This window comes from Madurella fahalii, assembly GCF_045866475.1.
Source record: "Madurella fahalii IFM 68171 DNA, scaffold_1, whole genome shotgun sequence".
NCBI classification, from domain to species: Eukaryota; Fungi; Ascomycota; class Sordariomycetes; order Sordariales; genus Madurella; species Madurella fahalii.
The window spans coordinates 4537210-4555042 of NW_027263971.1; the positions used below are offsets into that span (position 1 = coordinate 4537210).

A 17833-nucleotide genomic window follows, 5' to 3' on the forward strand; every position below is an offset into this window, starting at 1 on the left:
GTCGGCATGGTGCGTCCCCCGTACTGACGATCCGGAGACGGCCTATGTCTTCACATCTGGCTCGTCACGGCCAACAAACTCCTTAAATCTCAGCAGCTCAGTCGCCATCTTGATCTCAGGCTCGAGGAAGTCCTGCGCATCCATCCCATACGTGGCGGGATCACTGCTGTGTTGCTCAACATAAAGTCGGATCGTGGCGCCTGATGAACCGGTCCCGGACAGACGCACGACGATCCGGCTCCCGGAGGAGAAACAGGCGTACAGACCCTGATTTGAGGAGACAGAACCATCCAGGTCCGTGTAGGAGAAGTTACCCGCCTTGGTTACTGTGCGATCTGGTTGGAATGGCGGGCATGTCAGCGTTACCCGGCATTAGCTGGGACACGCGCCGTACACATCGGCGTACTGGAGGTGAAGTCAAGTTGGGGACAAGAGCATGAACGTACCTCCAACTTTGCTGCCGATAAAGTTCGGATCAGCCACCAAGTCCTTCAACACGCCCACAACCTTGTTGGCACCATCTGAGTCGACATTCTCGTAATCGTAGCGGGTGAAGAAGGTCCGGCCGTACTCGGTCCAGAAATCTTTCTGGATCTGCTTGATGCTCGGCGCAACCCCCGGATTGGCCACACCCAGGCCGGCGATGATGTTCAGCCAGGCTACAATGGCCCAGAGGCCGTCTTTCTCCCTGATGTGGTTACTTCCAGTGCCGAACGACTCCTCGCCGCAGATGGACAGCTTATTAGCGTCAAACAGAGCACAGAAGAACTTCCACCCGGTCGGCACCTCGTAGCAGTCCAGACCCTGCTTCTTGGCAACCAAATCCACGGCGCCAGAGGTGGGCATGCTACGGGCTAGTCCGTAGACCCCGTTCTTCTTGAAATAAGGGATCAGATTGGCATGATGGGCGATGATGGCCAGACTATCACCGGGAGATACGAAGGCGCCAGCGCCGTAGATCATGTTGCGATCACCATCGCCATCAGACGCAGCACCAAAGGGGATGTTCTTCTTATCGACCACCTCGACCAGGCTATGTGCATAGGTGAGGTTGGGGTCCGGATGACCGCCGTTGAAGTCGGGCGATGGCGTGCAGTTCTGGGTTGACTCCGGGCCGAGGCCCAACTCCTTTTCAAAGATTGCCTTGCCATAGGGCCCGGTGACGCCGGAGAGCGCGTCAAAGAGGACCTTGAAATCAGGATGGGCGGCGAAGAACTTCTTGATCAGGTCAAAGTCGAAGATATCCTTCAGCATATCGACGTAGTCGGCCGTACTGTCGACCACCTCCACTTCAAGGTTGCCGTATGTCTTTGTGCCGATAGTCGAGATGTCAATGTCCGGGATGTTAGCAATCTTGTACGAGGTCAGGGTTCTGGATGCTTCGAAGATTTTGTTGGTCACTGCCTCGGGGGCCGGGCCGCCGTTAGCAAGGTTGTACTTGATGCCGAAGTCGTTCTGGGGACCTGTATGCCCGTTAGAGACACTCGGACTGCCCCACACGGGAAGGTGGCTCACCGCCGGGATTGTGACTAGCAGTCAGGAGAATGCCGCCGGTGGCCTTGCGCTTGCGGATAACGTGGCTGGCGGCGGGAGTTGACAGGATGCCATTTTGGCCGACCAAGAGTTTCTTGACGCCGTATGCGGCACCAATCTTGGCGATTAGTTGGATAACCTCGGGGTTCCAAAACCGGCCATCGCCTCCAATGACGAGGAAGGCACCTTGTTGACGGGTTGGTAAACTCCTTCTTGCTCTGCTTCGTGTGTTGACCTGTGTGGGGTCTCACCTTCAGCGCCCTCAGGAATCGATAGCAAGATGCTTGCAACAAACGACTCGCTGTAATGGGGTTGCTGGAAGACCGTGACCTTCTTGCGGAGGCCAGAACTACGACGTGGTATGGCTGGTCAGCGTTGCTCTCATGAAGCCTTTGTGATGGCATGACCACTAGGGGTGATTGCCAACAGCTTCGAGGAGCTTGATGGCGGGGCGTGGCGGGGTGCTGCGGGGGCGGGGTAGGTAATGTTGTGACGTACGTGCCCGGCTTCTGGTCTGTGAACGGCTTGAACTCGACCGTCTTGACTTCCATCTTGGGGAAATTGGGTTCAATCGGCTTCTTGTATCAACAGAGAGCTGTTCTGGAAAACGGTGCTATACTGAAGGGTGTGAGAAGGGGGTTGTTGGGTCCGGCAGAGGAGAAGTAGGTAGAAGACCCGCAGCGCTGCGGTGCACCCGTTGCCCCACCGTCGTTCCATTCTTAAATGGCGTCGAAACGGGACCGCAACACTCCTTCTGCGGCGTGATGTGGCGCGACCATAGTGATCTTGGGCGCTTCAGGCTGCAGTACCGGCACCTGGTCTTCCTCCTGCATTACCCAGGCCACTCACTGGTATACCCACCTTGCCACCACCTATGTTGCGAGCATTTGTCCTGTTCTGTCTATCCCTTACCGATCCAAAGAGTCTACCCACTTAGGTTTTGGCCCGAGTCGGGCGAATACGCCCTGTCGTGTAATGCAAGCGCCGCGAGTACCTCGATGGCTGTGGAATGATAGCCAAAAAAGAGGGGTACGGAACAATACAAGAAAGTTTGCGATAGGCAACTAGGGTAGGGGAACCCACCGACAAACTGGATTCGTGATGTCATCAAGTACGTAAGGCAGAGGGCTAATTACTAGTTCGGCAAATGACGCCTAGTTTCGTTCCATACATGCCTTCCCTCACCAAGAAATCAGAGACTCGTTATACTTTGGTTATCGCAATTTCGTGGCACCGAGAATTCATCGACCCGTGTTGGGGGAAGCCACACTCCTTAAGAAAACAAGCACCTTAACGTTAGGTTTGTTGCTCTCGTGGTAGCTGGCAAGCAGATTGATGCGTCGAGTAGAAAATAACCGGGCTAAGAAGGAGGCTCTACCCCGAGGGTCCGGCGACAGGCTCGTTCTCGGATGACTCAGGTGACGCCAACCTGACCAAGAACAGTTCTCTGAACCTCTTGGCCGCTGTGCTCACCAAACATATCAGCATCACAGACAAGAGAGTTGTAAGTGGGGGTCTCGGTACCTTCGACGCGGTCAAAGTAGATCTCGAAGGCGCCTGATTTATTTTGCCGCATGTTTTCCTGGCGATATGTGTTGCAAAACACGTATAGCTGGACGTCCTTGAGCCAGACGCGATGTTTTGAACGCCGGCTGAGCCATGTCGGTGACCGGGACTGATGTGTGACTGACAAGCAAGAGTCGTTAGCCGCCCAAAAAGCATATGAAGAGGGCCGAAAAAAAGAGGGGAAAGCCGTACCAAATGCAGTCCACACAGGGCACTGTCTGAGCTCGCCTTCCCACACGGCGGCATGCAGACGCAAGCCCTGGGTCTGTAGGTCCTCGTAAACGATGAGTGAATGTCTGAAGCCGTCATCAATTATTTGGCTAACCAAACGCCGAGTTAGTCGAACATGGACTAGAAGACTTCGTTGTCGGTCTTGTAAATGTGGGTAAGAGGTATCGAACGTACGCCTGGAAGAGCCGTTTCTCTCTCTGCAGCCTGAACTCGTTCGGGTGGATCTGGACCGTCAACATATTCCGAGCCTTGAGGGCGACAAATGTGCAGTAAAACAGCACCATTTCTGCGCTTGGTTAGCGGGATGCATGAACAATGGGAGTTGCCACTGCTGTAATTACCTTCCCAGGTCAGGAAGTACAACGCCGCCCAGAGCTTGCTACACTGCTCCGAGTGGCTCCATCTCTTGAGCTGTAGCGCACTTCCTTCGCGCTCGATACAAAGCTCATGAGCGCCGAGTAGGGAGAACCATGGAGTATCCCCCTTCATGGTTCTCATCAAGTAATAAGGCGACTGGTTGGCCAAGTTCAGGAACACTACGATTGAGATCAAGTCGTTGTCAAAGGGTCTGTCGTAACCGAGCTATCAGACGCTGTAATTTTGGATGGGATGGACAGGCCGGCTGCAGTTGGGAATGCAGAGCCTGGCGGCGAATTAGGACTCACCGCCTGAACAGTATCTTTGAGTCTGGTGGTATACTCAGATGTCCCCATGGGTAAAATGGAGCATACGATTTGGAGCTGGGAAAATCTTAGTGAGGATACCAGTCTGATGCGAAGTACAAAAGAATGAATGGCTATACTCACGGCTTTAGGTGTCTCAGCTCTGTTCGTGACGGTAATGGGAGGGAGAATATCTGCTCAGCCCAGTGGGAATTCTGGGGCGATGTTAGGTTATGCATGTGGGGTACACGGGGCGTCGGGGTTACAGACTGGTTCCTGTATTACCGCCAGCGACATCAGATCTTGACGGACCAAAGGGCCAGCTTGAGTTGGAGGCGGAGCTATCTAAAATGTCAGTGAATGCATTCCGTACTAAGAGCTACGAATGCTTACGGATCCCTCTTTGCTCCCGCAGTTTGAGGACGCGCGTACGAAGGTTCTCGAGTGTGTTCAGGTCGAAGATTGGTGACCTTACATTAGCTTAGAAAGTGCGTTGGCATGACTGATTAGATCATCATACTCACCTCGTCAAGAGCTGCTTCAACAGCGCGAGGAAGTGGTTATAGAGCACGAAGCGCTGTGGCAGCGGAAGCCCGCCTGCCTCCTCGGTCATCTTATGGTACATCTTGCGCCACCGTATCTCTCTTGATAGAGTTTTGTCTTCATAATAAGCGGTGATATCCTTCAGAGTCTGGCATAGACAGGGAAGCACGACGTTCAAGTAGTTGGCAACGATAGGAACGCGTGCGATGTGCACCTGTGATCGATCGGCAAGATCGCGTAAGAACCTGCTTGAATTTCGTATCTCCTCGGCTAGGGCTATGAGGTGGGCGTGGAACGACTCCGAGAGCGCCGCACGCAGCTGGTCCAGACCCAGAGCTACGATGTCGGCCCGCTCGGCCTCACGGCAGCAGCTTCGGAGGAGGTGCGTCTCAACAGAGACGTGGGCGTTGCCGAGTTGCTCCATCCTTGCCTCTTTTCTCGTATTGCGATGTGACTTAACGGTCAACTGCGATATCGGGTCGAATAGCAATGGATGACGGATCTGATCGAGGGTGTCGGCCCATGGCGGACCTCGAACGTCATGTTTATCGTGTTCTCGGCCGGCGTTGCGCAGAGTTACTTCACCGAACCCTGTTCACTCTTTAGACCTGGTCCTGCTCGTTTGGCAGGGTGCTTTACTCCATGATAACGGATACCAAAGGTAAGAGAGCGTTGGTGCTACCCGAGGAAGGGAGCAAGAGTTTTGAAACGACGAGGTAGAGGGTGGGGATGGAGCTCCATGGACACGAGTGAGGAGAAAGCGGCGGTGGGAACAAGACTTGGGAAGGGATGGGGCCCGGGGGCGGCCACGCTAACACCACCGGCTGAGGACAAGGAAACTTGTCATGCCACGCTGGGAACCGGAGCCTCAAATTAATATCACCCGAATCTCGGCTTCACCGCCCGTACCCAGGGATACGGCCACTGGCCCACCCCCGGCCAAGAGGACATTGGGAAACTGGGTGTGGTAACCACCACCTACGACTGCCGAGAGAGTAAAGCTGGTACCATTGGGACAGATAGAGGCAGTCAGAGAAGTCAAGCCCACAGATTGGGCATCGAAGTAACGAGTGGAAGAGGCTCGTCAAGCAAAAACGACAGAGCCGACCAGGACTGGGGATTGTTGGTGTGGGGGGTTTACCGGCCAGCAATGATTGCCTATGCCGGATCAACCGCGGGATGCGAGAGGCTGGCGTGACGAATGTCGAATGAGAACAGCGACACTGCGTAACGGGTGCTGCAATGCAGCAATGTGAGAATGTGAGGTGAGGTGGCAGCCGGAGGAGTCAGAGGCTGCCACGAAGCCAGTCCAATCGTCTCTGTTGCGGAGGGCCCAAGACGTGCATTAGGACGGTTTCTGCACTTGGCTTGAGAAGCGAACCGAGGCGACAGCTACGGGAGCGATGGGTCGTTGGCACCATACTGTGAAAAAGAGGGCCAATCGAGCGAAACATGCATGGGTCGTGCAGTTTGAGAGAGCAGCGGGAGCGGTCATGGTATAGGAGCTCCTAGAATGACCTTCTGTTTGTCGCCCAGATGCTCGAGGCCATGCCGACGCCTTGCAGTTCCTCGACTTTCCTGCATTGCGCTGACTGGTGAGGGGCCATTGATCAGGAGCGGGGGATGTCGGCGACGGGTGAAAGATATTGGAGGGAACTAGAGACGGCTCGGAATTTGAGGTCACGGAACCAGCCGGGAAGCCCTCATTGGGCAGCAAGATGAAAGGTACGTACCTAAGGTGGGTTAGGTGAGATCTCGAGGAACTCGCTGGCCCTCCTGATAAACGCCCCCCGTCGATGAAGATGGCTCCAGATAGTTTTAGTTGCCATCACCCAAGATTACGCGTACGTACAGGCAAGCAGTTCTACTGCGTATTTCTCGTCGCGCCAAGAATGGGTGATTTGATCGATGGGGCTACCGACCCATGCACCGCGAATCAGGGTCGCCCGCATGCTTCACAACTTTTAAGAGACTCAAGCCCGCTCCCTCCTTGCGTGCGTATCTGTCGGATCCCCGCGTGGAGGTGTAGAACGGTACAAAGCCCCAAGCCCTGTGGATAGAACTAGAGGCTGGGAACCGGCGAACGCAACACGGCGATATCTATCCAGATGGGACCCGAAATTGACGAGTCCCCTAAGCATCCAGACTTCGGCCCACACTACAAGTTCAAAGATGCCAATGGGAATGCTGGAACTCTGCGAGGCCCATGCTATGGACATTGCAACGGGGCCAAGAGGCTGCAAACGCATAACGGACCCGGCTTTTCATCCAACATTCGATCGCATCGGCCGGGGCCTCAGATGCTCCCGAATATGATCAAAAAAGAAAATAGGTCTTTGTTATACATATCATAGGGTCCAACGCTGCGCCCTATCTCCACTGGGATGGACTAACCGCCATCCATACCAAAGGAATCCTGGAATCCTGCCCTCCAGTTTCCTCAGATCATAGTAAACCTCGTGCGAAACCATGCTAGAAAAAGAAAAGCACCAAAGTCCAATTGCACTGTCCCAAGCAACACCGTCCGTCCCAAAGATACAAGGGTAAAAGAAAGCCTCGTGCTGACCGCATTGTCTTGTTTGACTGTATGTCATCTTATCAAGACTGGCTTGTCGCGAGCGCAACGGGTGGCGAGAATAGAGTGCGCTTAAGAAGACTCTTCCTCGTCGCCGTCGGCCTGAGCGTTCTTGTTAGCCATGACTTGTTAGAACTCCGGACTGCTCGATGTGTGAGAAGAGGAGACTTACGTTATACGCCTGTTTCTCGTCCTCGTACCGCTTCTTATCGGCGGCTGCCTTGGCCTCATAGGGGGCCCGCTGCTTATCGCTCAGGGCCTTCCACCGCTCACCGAGGATCTTGCCAACTTGGCCGAAAGAGACACCAGGGTTCTCTTCGCGCACATTCTCGCGCTGCTCATTGGCGAAGAACATGTAGGCAGAGAGGCCTCTCTTGGGCGCGTTGGGGTCTGCGACGATTGATAAGCCTGTGACCTCGGATGACACGCGCTTGACGCGTCTGGAGAAGCTGGGGAGATGGTGGGGCAGAAGACAACTGCACCCGACGATCTGGTCTTCTCCTTGCCATTTCGGTTAGGGAACCAACACGCCAAAAGCTCACTTACCCTTCTTACTGCGGCGCTTCTCGACCTTGCCAGACTTGCCCTTAGCTGCCTTAGGCATGGTGACTGATTGAAGACTACAAATATGTTAGCCGCCGTCGCCAGCAGATTGCATGCACAGAGATAGGTGGTGGTAGGGAAGAGTATAAGTGGCGGTTTAGCGCAGCGATTTGCATTGCAGCAATCCTCCAAAAAGCAACGCGAGGGGCAACCGGGGGGGCCTTTGGCGCGATTGAGCTCCGTTTGCGCGGCGCGCTTGCTCGGCCGCACTGCGTCGCAAACGCGATTGCAGACGCGAAAAAGCAGCCCGGAGCTCATGATGGGTTCAATGCGACTAAGATACGTACTTTGAGTGGGACTATAGGAAAGCGAAGGGTTGTTGTGAAATTCTGTTGGGGTTGCGCCGCTGGTTAGAAGAAGCCCGCGGTTTGTTTGGATTCGAAATGCGTAGCCGTGTTGGCGGAGCCGACGGCGAGAATGCACTTGCAAGGCAAAAGCGATGGGTGGAGAGAAGAGGCAATGACCAGCGCGGAGCAGCGACGGCCACGGAGCGCGCAACGCAAGGAAAATGGGGAAAAGATTGCTCCAATGAAGGTGCGAGGCCAATCAGGCCCGAGGGCGAGTTACTTGGGAATATGCAGAGATTTGCAGAGAAAAGAAGTACTCACTGGTTGAGGTTGTGTGTAGGTAATGTAAAGTTGTGTGCTGTGGTGCGCAGTTTGTATGGGAGAAGAAGAGGGAGATTTTGCGAGGGGGAGGGGGATGCCTCTGCCCGTATTTTACTATGGGCGGCTGATTGAGTGAAGGGGGGAGGGGGCCTGCTCCTTCCTGCCTCACAACAAAAAAAAGGTGCAGGGCGGGCTGATTTTTTGGCCGTGATTCGGGGGAGGGGCGAGGCCGCCCCCTCATTGTCCACTCACACACTGCTTCAGCCTGTGTGGTAAGGTAGGGTGTCCGTTCGTCGCTGACCAAGCCTGCCAAGTACAGGGTACTTCGGTCCTTGTCTAGCCGAACTGTGCGCCGGTGTACCTTGTACACGTGCCTATCCCTTGGGCGCCCTGCTCCCGTACCTGCCTGAGCTGCTAGGTACCGGAGCTTGACAGCCAGCTAGCTAACTTTATGGCTCAGCTCTTTCCACCACATACCATTGTACCTGAAAATTTACCCTGCTTCGTGGTATGTGCATAAGGTTAAGTGTAGACTCAACACTTCGTCATACAATATAGCCGAAGTTCCTTGCTCTCTCAGTTTTGACTCTCATGTGGCTTCCATCTTGCTCGCAGGTGCTGGGGGTGTGTTCGTGATGTTGCCAACCTTATTGATTGCGGGTTGCTCGATGTCCAAACCACGTCCCTTCGAGCATCGGTGAATTTGCCAGAGCAAGCGGACGCGCCGAACTCCAAGTGCTTGGTTCTTGGACTGCTGACGCTGAACTTGGACCGGCGACTGCGTAAATGCTTGGTAGCATTCTGAACAGAGTGAGTACCTGTTGCGGTAAGCTTCCCCTCGCACGATAGGCAAATGGGGGCTTTGTTGACTACGGAACACATTTAGGTGCATTCCAGCGGTTTTGATAAGGGATGGTAAAGAAGGATAAGATCTGGTCTAAAATGTTAGCGTGTCTGCAATGCTTCTTGGAGATGTCACAAAGGGGCTTTGAGGTGAAGGATGACAACCAACACCTTTATTTGGAAATATGGTAGGTACTTCGGCCATCCTTGGTTGGTACCTAACATGACACCAAAATTGTCTGTGAGCCAAGTACCCCATACAATGGGGGATATCAGTGGCCCGCGCGCAGCGTGGTATGAGCACGTACCTCCGCGCGTCACTCTTATCCGGGGGCTGGTCTTTCGGTCAATCACACCCTTTCTTTGGGTGGCTCTTGTCGCAAGAAAATGCCAGTCGCCCCAACTGGCAGCTCCCCCATCTATTTCCCTCCGCCGAGAGCAGCCCAGGAGCTATTTATCGGCCACCTGCAGATGCTTGCGGCAACGTATCGAGGCACAGGAGTTTGCAATCGGTCACCAGCCATAGCTGCTTCGGAATGTAGACATCTCATCTCCACTAGAATAGAGCGAGGCTGTTAGCTTCTGCTACCCCATCTTCTTCGGAATCATATGAATCATTTGGTGGGTACGGTTGGATCATTCCTTGCAGCGGCATTTTGTGATTGGCTCGTACACAGGGCAGCTGCTACCAGGGTTGCACGAACCGAGCGAGCGCGTAGGCGGGGAATTTGGCCGCCGGGCGCGCGACGCGGTGTTGGTGGATCCCATGAAGTCCACAAGCAGCAGTCCCTCCCAAGATCTGGCGGTCCCGGGACGCCCGTGCAGATGTTGCAATGCGGTTGCGGCTGATGATGTTGATGTAGAATTTGCTTGCACTACATTTCCTACTATCTGTATTCAGTCTGGAGGGTCGAGAACAAGACCTCTTAAGCGTTCGTCTCGAACCCAGTCGACACCGCTTCCAGCTACGATGGCACTTGCTGCGCCCTTCATCAATCGCCATCTATAAAGGCTAGTTTTAACCCGGCGTTCCAGAGCAGCCACCTCGCTTTTGAACCGTTCAGCTTGAACAAACTCTGGCCCATGCTCACGGGTTTTGGCCGCCAGTTGTAGTGCTTCCGACGCCAACTTGATGTTTCGATGACTGGTGCCGAGACTCTCGATTTGGAGCTCCGCAAGACGATCTCTAGATGCCTGCAAACCCGAGCACAGGGCCGCTGCTTCGACAGCGGCCAAGTCGCGCTGTTCGATGTAGGATAACAGATCTCTTCCTTCTGATCAGCCATCTCATCGCTGTCGCTGCAAACTCTCTACATACCGTTCAAGCGGCGAGGCGTCGGTAGCATGGTGAACAGCGTTCAAGATGGGTTTGACTACTGTCACCCCTTCCACAACATTGTCTCGCAACGAGAGCATCCCTTTTGCCTCTAGAAGTCGTATCTGCTGCTCGGCCATCTGGCCCTCTGCAACCAGTACATGCGAGGCATCACCTGGTGAGTGTTAGAACAAACACTTGGATTCAAAGGGTAAGCGGGCGTGGGGATTCTCACCTGGAGCTGATGATAATGCATAGTTCTGCCGGGACTTGAGGAGGGCAAGTTCGAGCCGGAGTTGATGCAATTTGTCATACAGGTCCAACACACGCGACTCAGTCTCCGTAAGAGGGAACGCGGGAGTGGAACGGTTGGATGCCATACTACGAAGAATAGTTTTGTAGGAGCCACAGTGGTATACTATCACTGTTATCTCAGCCAGCTTCTCTTGCGATGATAGGGCAATGCATTTCGGGGACCGCGTGGACGGTGATGCGAGCCTCGTGTATACAGTGCAAGCTGTGGCGCGGATTACCGTAGCCTGCGCTGTCACCAAGGCCTCCGGGAGAGCGTATACACCACCTTAGCACCCTTGCTAGTCGGCGGTGTGAAACATCTCGGTTTGCCTACTAAATTTTCTATCATGAGTTTACGGGTTGTACTACAGATAAATAGGCTGCACCTCTATACCTACACAGTGCCTGTGGCACATCGCGTTCATTCTGGGTCGGGACGGGAGGCCTGGTGCCACAACGGACTGTCCCCTGTCAATATAGCCATCCTGCACAGTGGGGCCCATGACCATTTGGCGCATGTGCCTGGGCAACCCCAGACACTGCATACAAATCGACTGTTGCTTTGCAGTTTGCGTCCTACTGCATACACCGTCCTCCGAGCAGTACGGGCCTCCTTGCCAACTCTCCCGCACGAGGATCGGTGCGGCCGACCACGCCAAGATCGACAGGCTGACGGGTTAAAGACCTAACGTAGGTACGCAGCGAGCGAACTTTATCATTATTTAAACTGCCGCTTGCTCCTTGGCCTCTCGCAACCCGCTCGGACTCGATTCCATCTCGCAAGGCATGCGAGGGCATGGCAACCCAGGTGTTGATCGCCCACACGGGCCAGCGCCTGCAAATAGACGCTTCGCAGCTTTCGTCGTACAGGGCCCCTTCGTTTTCCTCCACGACTAGCTCTCTTCCTGACGTGCTAACGCCTCTCAGAGTCGATGATTTCAAAGCCGCTGTCGCCCGACAGACTTCCATCCCAGCTCAGTGCATCATTACCCTGACCCCGCAAGGGAAACCTCTGAAGTTCCAGACCATCCAGACCGAGGTTGGTGGCCCGAAGCCTCCGGCTGTGCGATTCACGACTTTGGAACCTGACCAAGCGAGCTGCAGAAGGAAATATGCGTTTATGACAACCGGCTGACGCAGGCACTCTCCGGAGGTGCGACGCCGCCCACCAGAACCGACCTCCCGATCCCCAAGCGATACAGCGTCTCGAACCCGCCCAATACTATCGAGGACGCAAGATCGGTCCAATCATGGCAGGAACTCTTCAAGACCCGGTGGGCCTGGGCCCTCAAAGTGGTTGAGGATTGTAGACGCATGGCCGCGGCGACTGAGGAGCGGTACGCCGAGATGGACGTCATGCTGCGCTGCCTAGACGCGGCCGTAATAAACCTGGAGTCTGTCATCAAGGGGCTTGATCCCAAGTATGACGAGTTCAGGAAATGGCTCCCGACAGCGCAGGCTGATTATGGCGCGCTGACGGCAGGATGGGAGCAATACCTATCCCTTGCGCGAAGCATTCCCGCATCACCCGCCATGGTGCGATTTATGACCGGTCGCGACGCCGGTGGTGGCAAAGGACGGCCGCAGCGTCAGCCCACGCTCGAGGACCTCGTGGACTTGGATACGGCCCGGAAAGCCGGTCGGCTCGCGCCTGCGGCGCTGCGCAAGTTCAACAGCCGCGCCGCAGAGCTTGAGAAAGTCGCCGACCGCCTGTTCCAGGACGCTGATGACCTATTCCGCGAATTCGAGAGGACAGTGGGACGCTCTGCCTTGTCACACGCTGGCGAATCCCAGCAGCTCATCCAGGATATTGAGGCTGTGGCCAAGAAGATAGACACGGATTACCAGACGGCGCTCGGGTACACAACCTCGACCCGGGACGTCCTTCAGCAGGCTTCCAAGATCGCCGCAAACCACACCGAGCGCTTGTTGCCAAGCATGAGCAAGCGAGCTCTCGAAATGGACGACATGCTTCGCTACGCGACGCAGGCCAGAAACTCACTCGCCGCAGAGTCGGTCGAGTTCATGCGCAGCATTACCGACATTACAGCTTTGAGCCATGGCTTCAAGTCACAACTCAGCGCCGTGAGCCCCGAGGACGAGCTTGCTGCGTTTGATTATTTGCGGCTAATCCAGCAAGTTCCTTACATGTACGCGTCCTTTGTGGCTGAAGCTATCAGACGCCGCGAATGGTTTGACAAGGTCAAGCAAGACTCGTCAACTCTTGCAAACGAGATGGCCCTGTTTCAAGAGGAGGAAATCAAGAGGCGTAGAAGATGGCACAAGTCGGTTGGTAATGCCTACGGGCCAGAAACCCCCGCTTCGGACAGCAACGTTCCTGGTTTGGAAGTGAACTTGCTCGGGGAGGAGGAGCAGTGGCCGGTCATGACCAGAAAGGATCTGGAGGAATTCCACGCGCTTCTGCAGACCCACAAGGCCGATCCCGAGATTGTTGGCGATGTTGGCAAGATGATTGTAGAGATGAGCAGCCCCACAAGGCAACAGTCAAAGAGGATGAAGGCTTTTAAAAACGGCAGTGTCCATGAGGCTGCTCTCGGACGGAGCGGGCTGCTAATCCGGGGTGATGACGACCTCCTTCGCTCTTTGCAAGATGACAAGTCCAAACTGGAGAGCAAACTCAAGACGGCCGAAAGCCGTGTGCGACGGCTCGAGGACCTGCTCCACCGACAGACTCAAGCATCACGACCGTCTTTGGGGAATCTTTTTCAGATGCCGAGTCAGCAGCTCTCGGATCGCAATGACTCAACCTTCTCGGTCAAGGCCCCGCGGACCTCGGAGGACCGGAGAGGGTCTGTTGAAAGCACTGACGTCCTCGTGCAACGGATTCAACAACTCGAGGCTGAGCTTGGAGCAGAGAGGGAGCGATCAGCCGTGTTCGAAAAGGACCTGAATGCACGGGTAACGTTGCACAACGACATCAAAGGTCAAATGGAAGAAGTCAACTCCACGAAGAAGGATTTGTTGGAGAACCTGGAAGCCCAGAAACGAGAGTTCACTGAGGAGCGGAAATCACTTGAGGATGAGATCAAGCGGCTGCAGGCGCGGTTGGAGGATACTGAGGATGAAATGGAGCATTTTGGAGAATCAAGGGAGAACGAAAAAGCTTCTTACGACGAAAAGATCCGCGCCCTGGAGCTTGACATTGAACGGCTAACAAAAGAGAAACGCGACGAGACACTTAAGTCGGAAGGCCAACTTGACTACCTGCGCAATGAAACACGACGCCAATGTGAGGAGATTGAGGCACAGGAACGACAGCTTCAGGCTGCACGTGACGAATCCAAGGTACTCAACAAGAAGCTAGAGGCTTTGAGCGAGGCCGAGGACATGCAGCTTAACGCACTGCAGGATTTGTGGAATCAGCTCTCACCAGAGGAAGCTGTGCCCGACGACCTCTCTGATCTCACCGGGGGAGTTGTGGTGAAGGTTAGCGATGTTCTGGCTAAGGTTCGGGGTTTAGATGGCGATTTATCACTGCTCCGGTTGCAACTTGAGTCGGCGCAGAATGCACTCAGGTCTACAAGGGCAGAAAAGGCAGCCATAGAAGAGCGCCTAGCGAGCGAGGAGACGGCATCGATTCATCTTCGCGAGATCCTTGGCAAAGAAAAGGCAAAGGTAGTGGCGCTTGAGGGTGAGGTGGCAGACGGACGTGAGCAGCTCAGCCAATTGCGTGCGAGGCTCGCCGATGGGGAGACAGGCTCCGAATCCCTGCGCAAGCGGCTGGAGGAAGAGGAAGAGAGAATCACGTTGGTCACCGAGGAGCTTGCTTCTCGACAATCCCAAGTCGGCAGTTTGGAGGAGGAGGTCCAGCATCTCAAAGAAAGGTTGCATGAGTCGCAGACCAAGCTGGCGGAACTCGGGGTCTGGTTCGATGGCCGGACCGCGCGCGCTAAAGACCTAACACAACGGCTGTATTCGCAGAACGAGCGTCTTGCGCACCTGCTCGAGCGGCTCGGGTTTGCAGTGACTCGCCAGGGCAGCAGCATGGTGATCCAGAAAGTTCCGCGGTCGGAGCGCTCCTCGCAAAACGCAAACGATTCGGATCCTAGTTCATCGCTCCGTCGGTCCGCCACACTCAACGGCCGTGCTGCTGCTGAAAACGTTGGCGCGGAGCTCCTCTACTGGATGGACAGTTCGGATATGCAGGCTGAATCGGGCAGGTACGACGCCTACATGTCCTCGTTGGGTTCTTTCGATATGGACGCCTTTTGCGAAGCCGTATATCGGCGAGTAAAAGATGTCGAGCACATGGCCCGCAAACTGCAGCGGGACGCGCGAGCGTACCGGGAGAAGGCCCATGCATTCCAAAGGGAGGCACACGAGAAGATCGCCTACAAACACTTCAAAGAAGGTGACCTTGCGCTCTTCCTTCCAACAAGGAACCAAACAACCGGGGCTTGGGCCGCATTTAATGTGGGCTTCCCCCACTACTTCCTACGGGAGCAAGAGGCGCATAGGTTGCGTAACCGAGAATGGCTCTTGGCTCGGATCTCGCGGATCCAGGAACGTGTCGTGGATCTGTCTAAATCGCTCCAGCACCCGTCGAGGATGGCGAAGAAGACCACGGCGATAGAGTCTGATTCGCTGAACGACGAGGAGAATGACAACCCCTTTGATCTATCAGACGGCCTGCGCTGGTACCTGATCGACGCCTCCGAGGACAAGCCCGGTGCGCCGTCTACCCCCGGGCTTGCCAAGAGCACCGTGGCGGCCAACAACGTGGAGGCAATGGCCGACATGCACACGCATGGACGATCAGGGTCTAAAAGTGGGGTACTAGGAGGCCGGGGCGGCGTTGCCTCAGGGATCGAAGGAGTGAGCAAGACGTTGTCTAAGAGCCTCGAGAGCCGCCGGTCCAGCACAGGCTCCAAGAAAGCCCTGCCGTTCACGATGGGAGTAGCCCGAGGCCGAGACAGCGCTGCCGCCAGTGAGACGAATTCACTCCGCGCCGTAGCTGCAGACACACCGGGAACGACGAGCCCGACACAGCAACAGGCCGCGGTGCATAATAATGCATCACAGCACGATCCGTCGCAAGCAGCTGCCCAGACCGCCGCGCCGGCCCGGGGCAGCGGACGTGGTGGAGGATCGGCGGATGTTGCACCTGGGCAGCAGCCGTCGCAGTCACAGATCGAGGTTCGCAACGACATGGATTCCTTGATGGGTCCCTGAATGGACTGCACCGGTCTTCTTCAGCTGCTGACGGGTATTTGGTAGGCCCGCTCCCACATACGGCGCGAGAATAGTGCTGCTTCCTTGAGTCCGGCCAGAAGAAGCGTCGTCTGGGATTCCCTCTGGAGCCTGGATGTAAACTACAAGGGCGGGCGGCAGCCGCTCTGACGCTTGTCTTGGTTTCGGCGGAGTGGGCGGGGGAAATGGGACTAGCGTAGTGTTCTGGTGTGGGTTTGTGTTGGAAATCCGTGATGATTTCCAATCACACTTGAAACTGGGTCTTACCGAGTCAAATGGTAGATATAGTCTTGCGGCACAGCGCTGTGATTCGACCATCCAATTCCGGGCAACTTTGTAGAGCCAGCTTGGCGAAGTTGCTGTGCATTGAGCGGTTGTTTAGACGGCGTAAGGGGGTTGGTGACTGGATGTGGCGGCGCGCGGGGAAAACATTCTTAATAAGACGACGTCGCTGAAGGCAGCCGGGCTATGTGTACAGTAATACTTAGTTACATGTGAAAACTACAAGCAATTTGTCCAATGAATCAAGCCTTGGCCGCCTGTACGCTGCGGAATCCCGACGGACTCGGACAGCGGACGACCGTTGGCTCTGCTTATGAAGCCTCACTCTGTGCGTCTTCCAGGGGAAGAACCTCAACCACTTTGCGGACGGGCTCCAACATGTTTCCAAGCGCAATCTCAATCTCCCAGCGGCCAAGAACCTTGATCCTATCGGTGTCCTCCTCTAGGCCCAAGAAGCGGATCTGTTCAGGTTCCAGAACCATGCGGCTGGCCTGAGCGTCCGCCACCAGTAGCCCCTTGACGTGAGTCACAATATCGGTGGTCGATACGGAACCAAAGATGGCTAGCGGGCCGCTGGGATTGTGTGCAGGCTCTGTTGGTGCAGAAGGAGCGGCGACGAGGGGAGAGACATGTCGGGACTCCGGGGCAGGAGGAGGGGCCGGCACCGGGATTGGCTTGCGGTGGAACGTGAGAGTCTCGGGAATTAGCGTTGTCAAGAAATCATGGGCTTGTTCAGGCTGTTATTGCATGAGTTGCCATCAGCACGGAAGACGGTGAGGGAAGCGCGGAAAGCAGGGCGGGCAAGTCCACGTACAGTAGCTGAAATGGGCTTGGATGCAGGCTTGGGTGCGGGTGCAGCCTGCGCTTGGATATCCTCGAGCTCAGCTGCTGCCAGCGTGCCAAAGGCAGCGTCTCGATCGCCGATGTCGTTTCGCGACAGACCGAGCTCACGGAAGCGTGCCGCCGTCATGTACTCGGCCTTCTTCCTGGGGTACCACTCATTGCGCATGCGCCCACGTTCGACGCGGAAGATGGATGCTTGGGAAGCCCGCCGTCAGCTTCACCTGGCGTGTAGCAATGGGCCCGTCGGCAATGCAATTGGTTCGCCCTACCTTTGCGGCCAAACTTGGGAATGTCTTCGAGCAAGCGGACGACGACTCCCTGGTCACGCGGTTGTAGCCTGTTGGACTTTGCGCGAGTCTGCACCAACGAGGCTGTGCTAACAGTGCCATTGTTGCTACCAAATGGCTGTGCCAGCCTACGCAGGCACGCCAGGCATGTCGGCGATCTGCTCACCAGGGACGCCGTCATGATGCTGGCGAGGGACTGGCGCGTAGCCGAGCGGTCGAGTTTGGCCGAATGGTTGTCCCAAAATTTCGATGTCTGGGGAAGTTGTCGGGTGTTTGTGGTTAATCTTCGGCTGTCCACTCAATGCACCCAAGCGCCAAGTCTCGCGCCCGCGGCAGGCAAGAAGGGCAGCTGGAGCGCCCTTCTGGTAAAGCAACTCCCGGCATCTTTTGTCACCACGTAGGCGCTACCTAAATGCGGCCCATCATACAAGGTTTCT

The 17833-nt window shown here is 55.6% G+C and overlaps 5 protein-coding genes across 5 annotated transcripts; 1 reads left to right on the forward strand and 4 right to left on the reverse strand.

Moving 5' to 3' along the window:
- Positions 1-42: 42 nt before the first annotated feature.
- PGM2 (Phosphoglucomutase-2) lies at positions 43-2084 on the reverse strand (the record flags this gene model as incomplete). Its single annotated transcript, XM_071056818.1, has 5 exons — positions 43-335; positions 447-1463; positions 1516-1719; positions 1785-1882; positions 2032-2084. 5 exons carry the CDS (start codon positions 2082-2084, stop codon positions 43-45), a joined length of 1665 nt encoding a protein of 554 aa, XP_070912919.1.
- Positions 2085-2907: 823 nt separating this feature from the next.
- Positions 2908-4959, reverse strand: MFIFM68171_01397 (DH domain-containing protein; the record flags this gene model as incomplete). The annotated part of the gene is made up of 10 exons (XM_071056819.1): positions 2908-2996; positions 3058-3219; positions 3292-3419; positions 3505-3616; positions 3672-3898; positions 3996-4070; positions 4137-4207; positions 4263-4333; positions 4386-4462; positions 4517-4959. 10 exons carry the CDS (start codon positions 4957-4959, stop codon positions 2908-2910), a joined length of 1455 nt encoding a protein of 484 aa, XP_070912920.1.
- Positions 4960-7182: 2223 nt separating this feature from the next.
- Positions 7183-7714, reverse strand: NHP6 (Non-histone chromosomal protein 6; the record flags this gene model as incomplete). The annotated part of the gene is made up of 3 exons (XM_071056820.1): positions 7183-7212; positions 7283-7500; positions 7657-7714. The coding sequence occupies 3 exons, from the start codon at positions 7712-7714 to the stop codon at positions 7183-7185; spliced, it is 306 nt and encodes a 101-aa protein (XP_070912921.1).
- Positions 7715-11569: 3855 nt separating this feature from the next.
- ATG11 (oligomeric, coiled-coil, peripheral membrane protein) lies at positions 11570-15966 on the forward strand (the record flags this gene model as incomplete). Its single annotated transcript, XM_071056821.1, has 3 exons — positions 11570-11637; positions 11701-11812; positions 11878-15966. 3 exons carry the CDS (start codon positions 11570-11572, stop codon positions 15964-15966), a joined length of 4269 nt encoding a protein of 1422 aa, XP_070912922.1.
- A 611-nt stretch (positions 15967-16577) lies between these two features.
- Positions 16578-17577, reverse strand: MFIFM68171_01400 (Ribosomal protein L9 domain-containing protein; the record flags this gene model as incomplete). The annotated part of the gene is made up of 3 exons (XM_071056822.1): positions 16578-17003; positions 17081-17304; positions 17379-17577. 3 exons carry the CDS (start codon positions 17575-17577, stop codon positions 16578-16580), a joined length of 849 nt encoding a protein of 282 aa, XP_070912923.1.
- Between the last annotated feature and the right edge of the window lie 256 nt (positions 17578-17833).